The sequence below is a fragment of the Pipistrellus kuhlii genome, unplaced genomic scaffold, assembly GCF_014108245.1.
Source record: "Pipistrellus kuhlii isolate mPipKuh1 unplaced genomic scaffold, mPipKuh1.p scaffold_m20_p_4, whole genome shotgun sequence".
Taxonomy (NCBI): domain Eukaryota; kingdom Metazoa; phylum Chordata; class Mammalia; order Chiroptera; family Vespertilionidae; genus Pipistrellus; species Pipistrellus kuhlii.
Genome location: NW_023425540.1, coordinates 80,722,645 through 80,737,477, shown reverse-complemented (window position 1 = coordinate 80,737,477; position 14,833 = coordinate 80,722,645). Strand labels below are relative to the sequence as shown.

At 43.6% G+C, this 14,833-nt stretch overlaps 1 protein-coding gene across 1 annotated transcript in view; it reads left to right on the top strand.

Moving 5' to 3' along the window:
- Positions 1 to 11,881: 11,881 nt before the first annotated feature.
- BMERB1 (bMERB domain containing 1) overlaps positions 11,882 to 14,833 on the top strand; it is an 89,054-nt gene continuing 86,102 nt past the window's right edge. The window contains exon 1 of the mRNA XM_036408915.2: positions 11,882 to 12,295. Within this exon, the coding sequence (XP_036264808.1) occupies positions 12,190 to 12,295 (106 nt within the window). The 5' untranslated portion in view covers positions 11,882 to 12,189. The remainder of the gene's footprint in view (positions 12,296 to 14,833) is intronic.

Below are 14,833 nucleotides of genomic sequence, written 5' to 3'. Positions count from 1 at the left end.
CGAGGAAGTTGATTCTTAAGATACACAAATAAACTAGATCAACCTTTCTCTTGACATGCATTTTTCCTATGTAATATGGGATCACATATTAAATACATAGGAGATAACTTCTTGAATAGATTTAAGGGGGAGAAAACGAAAGATTGGTCATCTTCCCTTCTGCTCTGAGGCCAAGCAAAGCAGACCATGACACTTTATTTAGCATTTATTTTCTAAATTGGCCAAAAATTATAGCAGATCCCTAAAGTCTGTCCTGGAATACACCCCGGTTTTAACCCCACTCTATAATTCAGCTATTTCCAGCTTGTTTATCTTATTAATACTGTGAACTAGCAACAGCTTGTTTTTATATTCCCTGATGTCTGCAACCCCTTTTTTTCCTTGTTGAACTAATTTCTATTACTTTATCACTTTGTATTTTTCATTCTAATCATTAACATTAAGTCAACAAATATTTAAGCTGTCTATGTCCCAGGCACTAGCCTAGGCATAAGGGATGGCTGAGGTAAGAGAAGGACCCTGCTCTGTATGCTTATGGTCTAGTAGACAAACTAATGACTTATAAGCAAATTACAACTATTACTCATTGTGTTGTCCACAAACTGCAGACAAGACGCTGTGTTATAACGGGCATGGTTGTTGGATGCCTCTCTAGCATCCATTCCACCCTTCTCCCCTATAGCTTTTCATTTCTGTTTCAGGATACTGTCGGCACAAGGGGTGGAGCACATAACCGAATTTAAGCCAATTAGTGCATTTCCTGCCCCTGGCTACAGAGATGGCCATGTGACCTGCAGTAGTCCAATTAGAGCGAACCTCCTAAGTTTTTGCTGGGAAAACCAGGACAAAGGCATTCTTTCATTTTCAGTTTGGGGTGTTAATGCAGATAATAGGCTTAGAACTACTTTAACCATTTTATTAGCTTGAAGGCACAGGAAGAATTGGAGGTATCACTGAAAGAATTTCAGAGAAACCCTGATGATTTCATAACCTCTGGACAAACCTACATATCTATTTATTTCCCTAGGGATATCCCGTTTTTCTAGATTCTGTCTATAAAACAAACCATATTTGTTATTATATGATTTCCCCACTGATTCTCTTGTCTTCTTTCTTCTGCGGAGGAGTGTCTTCTGGCTCTTTATGTTCCAAATCTTTGATTTGACTCTTGTGATCTTCCATTCGGTTTTTAGGACTCTGTATAATATTTTTTTATTTCAGACAATGCATTCTTTATTTCTTGTTGATCCCTTATCATTTCTCATTGATTCCTTATTAATTCTAGTTGATCCCTTTTCATATCCTCATAGGTCTTATCGACCTTTTCTAGGAAATTCTTGAAAAACCTTATAAGCGTAGATTTGAAGCCTATATCCAGTCGCTTTTTGTCCTCCATTGTGATCTATTTCATTGTCGCATTTTCGCAGCTTCCTGTTTTGAGTACTTCTAATATATACTCTCTTAGCAACTTTTAAATATGCAATACAGTATTATTAAGCATAGTCATCATTATATCACCAGCTCTTATTTATTTTATAACCCGAAGTTTGAACCCATTTCCTCATCCCCCATCCCCTGCCTCTGCCAGACACCAATCTGTTCTCTGTAACTATGAGAAAAAGCTGTCATTCCAAAGCATAGTTGCACAGATTAATTCAAACATTCCATCTTTATCATTCACAGGAGCAATGTGGACTCAGCATAGCCATCTTATGTTGCATGGTCCAAAGTCCTATTTTTTAATATCTCTTCAGTCTGTCCCCTCCTTTTGATTCCACTGCCATCACTAGTTTCAAGCCCTCGTTTCTCAGTTAAAAGCCTTGCTACTCAAAGTGTGGCCCATGGGCCAGCAGTGTTGACATCACTTGGGAACATCTAAGAATTTCAGACACCCTCCCCCTATCCCCATCATTGGGATCAGAATGTCCATTTTAACACATTAAGCTGTAAGAAACACTTACGCATTTTACCACTAGAGTTTCCCAACTTACGTCCCTGCCTCTAGTTTTATGTCACTTCCACCACTTCATCTCATTTTCTCCTGTCCATCACATGATCTTTCGGAAGTATGGACTATATATTTACTCTGCTTCAAATCCAGGATTTAAGTCAATGATTTCTTCAATGGTTCCCTGTGGCCTTTGGATAATGTCCAAATTCGTTTGACCTAAAAGGCAACTGTGGGTCTTTCCTGCCTGGCCCAGCCCTTGCCTTGCACCTATATTACCGTTTAATTGCAGGATAGCTCAGGGGCGAGCACATGGGCCTTAGTCTCCTGTAGACTTGAGTTCAATATGTAGCACCAGTGTGACTTTAGAAATCTAACTTAAGCTCACTGAGGCTTTTATCTTTATCTGTTTTTATTTTTTTAAGGTTCGTGTGTGGGAAGGTAGATAATAGAAGATGTCTCATAAGCTTCTAATGAGCTCTTAGCACAGACCCTAGCAGAGAGCAAACTCTTAGTGTAATAGCTGTGTGTGTGTGTGTGTGTGTGTGTGTGTATGTGTGTGTGTGTATGTGTGTGTTTTGGAATTCCCCCGAATCATTAGATTCACACAGTTGTGCCTCTGCACCTGCTGTTCCAGCTGCCTGGAGGGCTTTTGGCCTTCACCTACGTATTTAGCTACTATTCATCCCCCAAAACAGCTCAGACGTCACCTCTTCCGGGAAGCCCTGTTTGCCACCCTCTTCAACTAAATCGGTGCTACTCAGCATTCGTTGCTTTCCTCTATCATAGCACTCTTCACAGATGTTGAGTTACATGCAAATGTGATGAACAAAATGGGGAAATCATATATTAACAAATGTGACTTGTTTTATAGACAGAATCTAGCAAAACAGGATATCCCCGGGGAAATAAATAGAACAAATCCTTGGTTAAATGCTTTATATTCTTCTCATGAGAATTTGCCTATATGTACTTTGTGGGATATACAATATATCTTTAAAATATATTTTTATTGACTTCAGGGAGAAAGAGAGAGAGAGAGAAAGAGAGAGAGAGAGAGAGAGAGAGAGAGAGAGAGAGAGAATGGTGAGAAAGAATCATTGATCTGCTACCTCCTTCACACCCCCTACTGGGAATCGAACCCAGTGCCTATGACCTCCTGGTTCATAGGTTAATGCCCACCACTGAGCCACACAGGCAGGATGGGGTATGATTTTGAGAATCTAGTAGCTGCTATCTGACAAGAAGATTCTTTGTTCAAAGATGTGGGAAACACAGGGTTACACAAAACTGAGCGGTTCTCATAGCTTTTAAGATGCTAATATTCAAAATGAATTTCCAAGAGGTTGATATATTATGCCATGGCCATCTGCCACACTTTCTGCCAGCTAATGAACATGCTTCTTCATGGCTGAACCCTGGCATCTGGCACAGATAACCCATATTTACCTGGTGCAGCACAGGTGTTAAGAAATATTTGTTGAAAGAGTACATGGTCCTCAGGTATCAGGGTTCTCTCCAGTGAGTCTTCCATTGATTGTGCAGGAAGTTTTTTCTATATTTTAGTTGTAATTCCAGTTTGGTCCTGGGATTGTGTCTGTGCAGCACCCACTTACTCTGCCACCATTTTTAATCTCAGTGGAGGGTTTTTGTTTTGTTTTGTTTTTAGCACAAGAGTGGCATTGGATGTGTGTGTGTGTGTGTGTGTGTGTGTGTGCAAAAGGTAATTTCAGAAGCAGTGTGGAGAATGGTCTCTATTAGAGGGGGAAAAAACAGAAAAAAGATTTTTGCAATCATCTGGGACAAAAATAATGCAGAATTGAGCTAGAGCAGAGAGTGGGAATGGAGAAGACAATTGAATCTGGGAGAGCTCTTCACGGTAGAATCAATAGGATTTGTTAACTGACCGGTGGTAAGTGGGAAGAGTGTGAAATATTGGAGAGCCAGGAAGTGAGGATAAATCCGATATTTTGAATTGAGGAGATGGAGGTTTGGCGGGAATCTGAGTGTGATTTTTGAACACATTGAGGCTGAGGTTACAAATTCTTTGAGAGGAGATGTGGAATGTGGTTAAGTGTTTGGGCTCTGATAACAGCTGTTGAGACTGAATACAAGTTCTGCCACTCAGGAGCAAGCAATTTACCCAACCACTCTGAGCTACAATTTCTGATCTCATAGGATATTCTTTAGAGTATAGAGGTAAGCTGGGTAAGTCTTACAAAGTGCTTGGTACATAGTAACCACTCAATGCATGTGAGCTTAGCCCTGGCAGTTTTGACACAGTGGCTAGGGCGTCTGCCCAGGACCCGGACTGAAGGGTCCCAAGTTTGATTTTGGTCAAGGGCACATGTCCAGGTTGTGGGCTCAATCTCCAATAGGGGGTGTGCCGGAGGCAGCCGATCAATGATTCTTTCTCATCATTGATGTTTCTCTCTCTCTCTTCCTCTTTGAAATCAATAAAAATATATTTAGAAAACACATCTGAGTTAAAAAAAAAAAAGAAAGAAAAAAGAAAAGAAAAAAAAGAAAGAAAGAAAGAAAGAAAGAAAGAAAAAAGAAAAGAAAGTGCCATAATAGAGAGTTGTTTTTTTTTCTCTCAGACTGTTTCCCCACCCTATACAGGCACGTAGCCTTGGCTTTACTCCTAATAACTTCTTCTCTAGCTCGGCCAAAACGCCTGATCCCACTGACTGAGCACTTCGTGCACAAGGAACAACTTCCTGCTCTCTTGCAGATGCAGGATTTTAGGTCCTAAAGCTTAAACACATTTTCTGAGCTTATTTTCTCTCCCCTAAGCCTTCTCTCAGAGCAATACGCAGTGTGCTTTCTGGAACTCTCTTTAACTTTGTTTCCTCTTCCAAATCCTCTTCCCCCTTTGTCAATTTTCCCAAGGCTGGGTATCCAAGAGGGAGGCATTTGCACAGGAGAGGGACCGGGGCTGAATATGGCACTTGCAAGCCATTGGCGCTGAGAACATAACAAAAGACAGGTTTAACTAGGAAGTGGTGAAGAATGGGAAGATGAAAGGGAATAAGCACTGGAGAACCATAACTGAAGTGGGTGAGCAATGGAGAAAGAGCTTGGGAAGGAGACAGAGAAGGGAGGGCTGGAATAGTAGGAGTAGAAAACAGGAGACCCAGGAGAGATGCCTGTCTCGGAAGCCAAGTGAGCTGAAAGTGTGGAGTAGGGTCTGGCCCACAGTGCCGCATTTTTGGGGGAGAGATTAAGCTGGATGACAACTGAAAATAAACCAGAGGATAAATGGGCCATCAGGAATCTGAGAGCAGTTTTTGGTAGAATAAAGAGGGAGTGACATGCCCAAGGTCATGCAACTAGTAAGTGGTGGAGGTAGAGGCCATGTTTTCCATCACTCTGCTCTATAGGTAATGTTTTTTTGTATGCCCACTAAAGTGTTAGTAGCGTGCCTTATATGTTGGAAACTAATGATATGTTATTTTTTCATTGTTATAGAAATGAAACACTAAAACCCAACCCAAGCTCATACTTCCACGCTGAACTCCATGTTCTCTTTCCCCTAAGCCAGGAGAGGAGGTTTATTGACACATGGGATCTATTGTTCCCATCCAGATGCCTAAGAAACACATCCATATTTGTTTTGTGAAGACTATGCCCTCCTAAAACATGGATCACAAGCTTTACAAACAGCACAAATCAACAGAATGCTCCAGTTTTGATGCGAGGAGAGAGCTGTGGTAACCCCAACTCTGCATATTGAATGCATGGTTCTGCTTTGGTGTCTGCCTCGCATGTGTAAAGATCAGCTGTCGCACAGAACAGCGGACGTGGTATAGGCTCCTGGACAGTGCCTGAGACATGCAACCTTTTCTAGTTTCCTAGTCCTTTGTGAGTGTCTTTCACTGCTTCCTATCTATAGAACGACAGGATAGCTGCTAACCATCAGTCTGGGCATGTGGGGATAATACAGCTCTCCATGGAAGGAGTCTGTAAAATTAGGAATATTATTATGACAAATGCCATGACAATACCGAGCTAAATTTTCTAGGATTTTTGTAAGGGTGATCTTGATATTTTGATGGTTACAGCATAACACTTAAGCCAACTTATGGTAAGAAGGATATTATTACTACTAATAAGTGACATTTATTGAATATTCTGTGCAGTGTGCTAAGCATGTCACATAGATAACCCCATTTCTGGTAAGGGAAACTGTTCCTTGGAGAGATTCAGTGGTTGATTCAAGGTGCTATATAGCTAACAAGCATGGAATCAGGATCTTCACCGAGGCAGCCTGGCTTCAGAACCCTGGGATTACCCTCTAGAACTTTCTCTCCTTTTTAAAAAATATATCTTTTATTGATTTCAAAGAGGAAGGGAGAGAAAAGAGAAACATCAATTATGAGAGAGAATCATTGATTGGCTGCCTCCTGCATGTCCCCTGCTGGAGATCAGGCCCCCAACCCAGGCATGTGCCCTTGACCTGAATTGAACCTGGGACCCTTCAGTCCACAGGCTGACGCTCTATCCACAAAGCCAAACCAGTTAGGGCAAGAACTTTCTCTTTTAAATCGAAAATTGACATTTCTTCTCATAAAAAGCATGATTTCTAAAATTCTCACTTTCTAGCAGCAACACTTCTTATATTTCTTTGAGTCATTGGAAGACTCCTCCCCTCCCATCTCAGCATTAGGCTTTTAACTGAAACACAGGTAAATTCCTCTCTGGTTGCTCTGCTGTTTCTGTAATCACTGTGCATGACTGTCAGGCTGTGATTCAGCCAGAACACAAGGCATAGCACCACACCGATTGGGGGGCGGGGGGGGGGCAGTCCATTTACATGGCTAGCGACTTCTTTCCTTCCAATATTTCTCAGTGTCTAAATGTTTCCCAGGAAGCAAAGGGAGACAAAATGGATAAGTGATATGCTTTTATAAAAGAAGAATCTAGTCCTAACTGGTTTGTCTCTGTGGATAGAGCATCAACCTGCAGGCTGAAGGATTCCAGGTTCGATTCCAGTTAAGGACACATGTCCAGGTCACAAGCTTGATCCTCAGTAGGGGCATGCAAGAGGCAGCCAATCAATGATTCTCTCTCATCATTGATGTTTCTATCTCTCTCTCCCTCTCTGAAATCAATCAAACAATTAATCAATAAAAAGAACCATCTATTTTGAGAAATTGGGAATGTTAGGGAAGGAGCCCATTTTTTTGTTTTGTTAATCCTTACCTGAGGATATTTCCTTTTCTATTGATTTTTAGAGAGAGTGGAAAGGAGGGGGAGAGACAGAGAAACATTGATGTGAGAGAGACACATTGATTGGTTGCCTCCTGAACCTGAAACCCAGGTATGTGCCCTTGATAGGGAATCCAACCTGCGATCAGCACTCTAACCACTGAACTAAACTGGTCAGGGCAAAAGAGCCTATTTTGTGAGGCTAAGAAAGAGTTAGAACAATATAAATGCATATTCACACCCACTTTCCCTCCCTTTCTCCATGATTTAAAATAGAACAAAGAACACATCATCCTGTTGTGGTTCAGTGGGTGAGCCTGGACCTATGAACCAAGAGGTCATGGTTCGATTCACAGTTAGAGTATATCCCCAGTGTGGGTTGTGCAGGAGGCAGCCAACCAATGATTCTCTTATTAATGTTTCTGTCTTTCTTCCTTCCTTTTTGAAAATAAAACACAACACACAACAACACAAAAGGACACATAATGGAAAGAGGAAATGGTTTTTCTAATTTTTTCTCTCTCTTATGAGTGTATTTGTACAATTTAAACTTTTATGATCACCGCCAGATAAAGAAGTATAAATATAGTCTTGCTAACAGCCTATTTGCTAGTTACAAGAAGGCTAGTAATTCAGGAAAACCCCATGAAAATGCTGGACAAAGTACACATTCAGTGGGAGACAGAAGGCTGCGCAGGGTGGGATAGTGGATGGGAGGTGTTTTTCCAGTCTAAATTTTTTTTTTCTGAATTAGGCCAGTGCAATGGAGCAACTAACTAGGGGATTCCTGGAATCACTGTCACAGTTGTGCAAATTCCAGTCAGCCTCCGGGACTTCACGTGATCCCCATAAACACACAAGCTGGGTGGACAATCATTGTTAGGTGATGTCAGATCCCAGCCAAGAACAGGACAGGTTTGTATCGTGTGGCCAGACCACTGCAATTCCCTACTGGCTGCTGCTCAGGCTGACCCAGTCATTTCCTTAACCTTATGGTTATGTATTGTGATTTAAATGATTAAACCTCACTTATTGTCATTTTTTTTGGTCCCAGGTTTATTGATATATAATTCACATACCATAAAAATCACCTGTTAATGGGTACATTTCAATGATTTTTAGTATATTCCTAGAGTTATTTAACTATCATTGCAATCAATTTTAGAACCGTTTACCATGTCCCAAAGAAACCTTGTATCCTTTAGCTGTGCCCCCTTCTCCCTACTTTCCCTCATCCCCAGCCATAGCCAACCACTAACCTTTCTTTCTCAATAGATTTGCAATAGATATGCTTTCTCTATAGATATAGTTCTAGATATTTCATATAAATGGAATCATACAGTATGTAATCTATTATGACAGGCATCTTTCACTTATAGTGTTTTCAAGATTATCCATGTTGTAGTATGTATCAATACTACATTCCCTTTTATCTACACATGCAAATTAACCATCACCCACTATGCCAAGCCACACCCACCAGCCAATCATGAGTGAGTATGCAAATTAACCTAACCAATATGGCGGTCGGCCACGGAGCTGGAGCAACAGGAGACTTGGGGTGCCCCCAGCGATGGAGGAAGCCAAGCTTCCTGCCTGCCCTGGCTGGCCCTGGCCTCTGCTCAAGGCTACAAAGTTTCAATTATAGAAGATAAATAAATCCTAGATACTTGCTTCCAGCTAGCCCTGACCTCCACTCAAGGAGGCGCTGAAAAATAAAAATAAAAATAAAAATAAAAATAAAAATAAAAATAAAAATAAAATAAAAAATAAAAAAAGGAACTGCTGAGACCTTGGTTTGCCAGGGTGTGATCAGGCCAGGATGGGAAGACAGGGGCCATTGGGGATAAGCAGATTAGAAGGGGTGGCAGTTGGGGGTGAGCAGGCCATCAGTGGTGGTTAGTTGAAGGTGATTAGGACAGTGGAGGGGCAGTTTGGAGTGAGCAGACCAGCAGGGGGGCAGTTGGGGGTGAGCAGGCCAGCATGCAGAGTGATTAGGGGCAATCAGGCAGGCAGGCAGGCAGGTGATTGACTGGAGCCAGCAGTCCCAGATTGTAAGAGGGATGTCCGACTGTCACTTTAGGCCTGATTCCTGTAAACCGGCAGTAGGACATCCTTCAAGGGGTCCCAGATTGGAAAGGGTGCAGGCCAGGCTGAAGACCCCCCCTTGCACAAATTTCATGCACCGGGCCACTAGTTATCAAATAATATTCCATTGTTAGGATTGCCACATGTCATTCATTCATCAGTTAATGGACAGTTGAGTTGTTTCCACCTTTTTGGCTATTGTGAATAATGCTGCTATGAACATTCATGCACACATTTTTGTGTGGATTTATTTTTAATTTTTCTTGGGTATATACTCAGGAGTGGAGCTGCTGAATCACATGGTAACTATGGTACCCTTTTGAGAATCTGCCAAACTGTCCTCCAAAGTGGCGGCACCATTGTACATTTCTATCAGCAATGCATGATGGGCCCAAAGTGGCTGCATCATTATACGTTTCTACAAGCAATGCATGATGAGTCCAATTTCTCTACTCAAAATCATTTCAATAGGTTTCTGTTTTTGGTTTGGAGACTTCAATGGGTATATTCCCAAAAAGTCAGAACTCAAAACATCAGCCAATACCATGCAATAGTGATAATGGTAGTATCTTGTAGACTTGTATTGAGGCCTTTGATGTGCCATGGGGCATTATCTCAATCATTATGACAGTCCTCTGGCTTAGGCAGTGCTATTTGAATTTTAAAGATGAAGCAAGTGAGGCTGAGAGAGATGGTGACATGTTACTCAGGGTCACATCCCAGGCAGGTGGCAGAGTCAGGGCCCGAACTCAGATCCACCAGATTTCAAAGCCTGTATTTTTTTTTTTAAACGATGCTATTCTGACAAGCTCAGTATCACGCACATTTGAAATTGTCAACATGCTGGATAAAGTATCAAATTACCAAGGTGATAATGCGTTATTTTCCCTTTCCATCAACCGAAAATGACAGTTATAAACATGTCTTTCCACTGGCCCCTGCTGCCCTGGCCCTTTGTAATCACCCAGCATCCCTCTGGGTTGCTGGCATTCCCAGCAGAGTGAGGCACAGAGCCAGGACGAGGAGTCAGGCCTGAGAGAGCCACTTAATAATTCCATGCAGACTGTTACTTCAGCCAGTTATTGCACTTGAAGCATTATCACCCTCAACTCACGCAAGCCAGCAGGGTTCTCGGCACTGCAGTGTCAGGAAAGGCTTTGTCATCTAGGATTACAGGTTTGTATTACTCACACATTCTTCGAAACAACATTTATTCATGTTTGAATGATAAAGCAACCTGTGCCCAGGATAGATGTTGGAAAATCTAAAAAAGGAAAAGACTAAAAAGAAAAAAAATTTCCCCCAAATCTCAATTCTTAGAAATAATCACTGTTAATATTTTTGTGTATTTACCCCTCGTCTTTTTATTTTCAATGCATTAAAAAATAATTTATATTTTCCTGATTATAAAAGTAATACATATACCTTGTAGGAACGTTGGAGAATTCAAATAAAACATTTGTTATCTCAACCTTCATAAGGAGTCACTGTCAAGTTTGGTGTATGTCATGTCAGTGTTTCTTTTTTTGAATATGTATGCATATGTAAACATGTAACAAGTTTGGGATCACAGCATTTTTATTGTTGTTGTTAATCCTCATCTGAGGATATTTTTTCCCATTGATTTTTAGAGACAGTGGGAGGAAAGAAGAGAGACACAGAGAGAGAAACATCGATGTGAGAGAGACACATTGATTGGTTGCCTTCCCCATGCACCCAGATCAGGCTGAGTATGCAACTGAGGTACATGACCTTGACCAGAATTGAACCCAAGACCCTTCAGTTCTCAGACCTATGCTCTATCCACTGGGCAAAACCACGTAGGGTGGGATCACAGCATTTTTATTTAATTTCTACCATTGTTCTATGAAGTAATTAATATGACTGAGGTTACAGTGTACACTTGATCTCAACCAAAAGTGCTGACCAGACCACTTGGAAAGTGTGGGACTTTGGGCAAATAACTTAATATTTTCACACCTCAGTTTCATCCTTTGTAAAACAAGGCCAACCGCATAGTATCTGTTTCACAGAGTTATTGGGAAATGCTACTAATTTTTATTAATCAAGCTTCTGGTTTTGCTTATACCTTTAATGCTGCCTTGCTTTGTTAGTAAGACAAACCCCTGGGTTTCTGGGCAGGATGACCTATGTTTCAAGCACCTTTTTTACACTTGTTTACCAAATATTTTTATGGTTCTCTCAAGTTCATGCAAATACACACCGAGTAGACACAGGTACCTGCCCATGAGATTGTCCCATTTCATACTCAAACTATACACGCAGATGCAAAAGACAGATATTCTCTCTCTCTCTCTCTCTCTCTCTCTCCCTCTCTCTCTCTCTCTCTCTCTCTCTCTCTCTCTCTCTCTCTCTCTCTCTCTCTCTCTCTCTCTCTCTCACACACACACACACACACACACACACACAGAAAGCACTCAGCCAAGCACAGACCCAGGTCCACAATCAGCTCCTGCACACTCCCCACAAAGATGGATCCATCGCCCACAGATGGAGACGGCGGTCCCAAATCCCACTCAAAACCTTGCTTCCCTCTGACATCTCAGAAGCTCCTCTCATGCAGTGCCAGCCCCATGCAAAAACATCTCCATGGGATCCAGTTATGGGGCAGGGGCCTTGTTCTGGGTCGGTTCTATTTTAGTTGTTTTTGTTGTCCTCCTTAGAGTTATCATCTCCCCCTGTTCTCTCTACCCAGCCCCCAAGGCCTCCACTGCGCATGCGCCCTGCATCCCTTTCCCTTCCCCTCCTGGGTACCAGTCGGCGCTCCCAGGCCCTCGCGGGCGGAAGCGATGGATCAGCGTCACGAGCGCCCGGCCCCTTAAAAACGCTGCTGGCTGGAGCCGCCTCCCTCCCAGCAGCCCGCGGCAGGGATGGAGTGAGGGGAGACCGACCCATCGACCTGCCACCCACAGGGACGAGCGATGGAACTGAAGCAATCTCTATCTACCCATCTGGAAGCCGAGAAGCCTCTGAGGCGCTATGGAGCGGTGGAGGAGACGGCGTGGAGAGCGGAGGGACTGGGGAGAAGTGAGTACTTCCGAGGAAGGAGGGTGCCTCTGGGGGTCTATATAGACCCTGCGGCCGGTGGTCTCGGACGCGGGGGCCCCGCAGGGAGCGGACCGGGGGAGGCGCCCCCGCAGCCGGGCTCTCGCGCGGGGAGGGATGCGCCGCTCCGCTCCGCTCCGCGCTTTCCCAGGAACAAAAGGGGACTCTCCGGGCTGGGCTGCACCTGGAGGCTGGAGGAATCATAGCCAGGCAGCTCGCGGGGAGCCTCGGGTGGACTCGGGAGTCCTGGATCTGTAAGCTCTCAGCTAGTCCTAGAAAGTAGGGTCTTTCTTTCTCACCGCGGAGCGTGGAGAGTCCGTTCTCCGCCCGCCCGGGATGCGCTAGGACGCCGGGGCCGGTGGACCCTCCTGGAAAGCGCCCCGATCCCCATAGAGGGGGGAGTGTCCTCTGGGTTCCCGCTGTGCCTTTCTCCCCCGAAATGCCCAGCGTCCCTTCCCCGCCTTCTCCCGGGCTGCGGGTGGGAAGAAAGGGGCTAGAGGAAGGCGAACCCTGGGCACACGCTCTCTTTTCTTCCTCCACTCAGAGTCTTTGCTTTGGGTACAATCCTAGAAGGTAGCTCAGAGACCGACTTCCTGTGTTTGCTCGGTCTCTCCACGATATGGAGGGGTCCACAACATTTCCAAACAAAACAAGGATGTTTGCTTTTCATTAATAGGACGCAATAGTTGAGTGAAACTCCTGCCCTCAGAGTATAGAGGCGGCCGCAGGGACCCCGGGGTCACCAGCCCTCCCTGCAAACCCAGGGCGCTTTCTTAGTGCCCCTGCCCTAGCATTGCTGGCTCTAGACCGCGCCTCCTGCTGGGCGAGGGAAGGCCCTCTCCTCCTGCTCAAGAACCCTCAGCTTCCTGCCTTCCCAGTGAGGGACCCTGCTCGGCGGCGCCAATCTCAGAGCTATGCTGGACCAAACTATTGTGAATGTGTTCTTGTCCTGCCTTCACCTGATAGCCCGTGTGTGTGTGTGTGTGTGTGTGTGTGTGTGTGTGTGTGTGTGTGTGTTTGTGCTTTCTTCATGCCTATAATGGCAAATTCAGAAAACCTTCCTAAATGGCTCAGTTGGATTCTGGTTCTCACGGGTTCAAGTTGAAATAACAATCAATTGCCTTAGTTTTGCACCTGGAAAGCATAGTGCTCCTACCCTCCTTTTAACATACTGGTCGTTCCCCCGGTTTTATTCTTTCAAACGCCTTTGGCTTTGGTATTTAGGCATGACAGCAGGGCTGAGGGTCTCTGCTTCCTACAAGTTTGAAATAATACCCACAGTGGTGTCTTTCACTGGTAGATTGCCATGCTCCTGTGTAAGAACTTCAAACGCACCATCTCAGTCTATCTCCACAGCATCCTCCCAAGGGGACTCCCTTATTTAGATGGACAAACTACAGCTCGCTAGGTGGTGTGACTTAAGTAGCAGAGCCAGGATTTGAACCCCAGTTTGGACCCCGTGGCCCCCTTCTGCTTTTAACATGAAGATTTAGTACTTTCATGTTTTCAGGAAGCTTTCTCAATCTGTTGAGAGTCCCAAACACATTCAAGTCATGTTATAAATACATGGCAGTCCTGTTGGTCTCTGGAGTTCACAGTTTCCTTGAAAGAATGTGCAGCCTGGCTGGTGTGGCTCAGTGATTGAGCATTCACCTATGAACCAGTTCGATTCCCAGTCAAGGCACATGACAAGATTCTCATCACTGATGTTTCTATCTCTCCCTCTCCCTCCTCTCTGAAATCAATAATAGTAATAAGCCGAAACCGGTTTGGCTCAATGGATAGAGCGTCGGCTTGGGGACTGAAAGGTCCTGGGTTCGATACCGGTCAAGGGCATGTACCTTGGTTGCGGGCACATCCCCAGTAGGGGGTGTGCAAGAGGCAGCTGATCGATGACTCTCTCTCATCGATGTTTCTAACTCTATCTCTCTCCCTTCCTCTCTGTACAAAATCAATAAAATATATTTTTAAAAAAAGTAATAAAAAAGAATGTGCAGAATAGGAGCTACCTTTAAATAAGCCCTGGTTTGAATGTTGGTTCTGTCCCTTGCTGGCTATGTGATATTTTGGCACGTTTCTAAGCCTCCCTCTGCCTCCATTCTTTGAAATGGAGATGATAAGTTAACCTACCTTAGAGCTTAATTGTGACTATTCAATAAGATAATGTATGCAGAGCTCAAGGTAAGTGCTCAGTACATATTGGCTGCTTCAATTATTCTATTACTTCATCTGTAGAAGGAACCTGCTTTTATCCTTTTGCAAGGAATTACATAAAGCAGTACCCTGGGCCAAAACTCCAATGCTGGTCAGTTTCCTAATAGTTTCCTAATAAACCCCTCTTTTATAGTCTCACCATTATATTAGGAAAAATTTCAAGCACATACAAAAATTGCTGTGAATATCCAATGTATAGCATTTGAGTTCCTGACATTTTTGTACTTCCATGTCTTAGGCTGCCAACTGTTAAAAAGCCTGGCAGAAAGGCTTTCTTATTTTCTCGGTTGCAAACCATGGAAGACT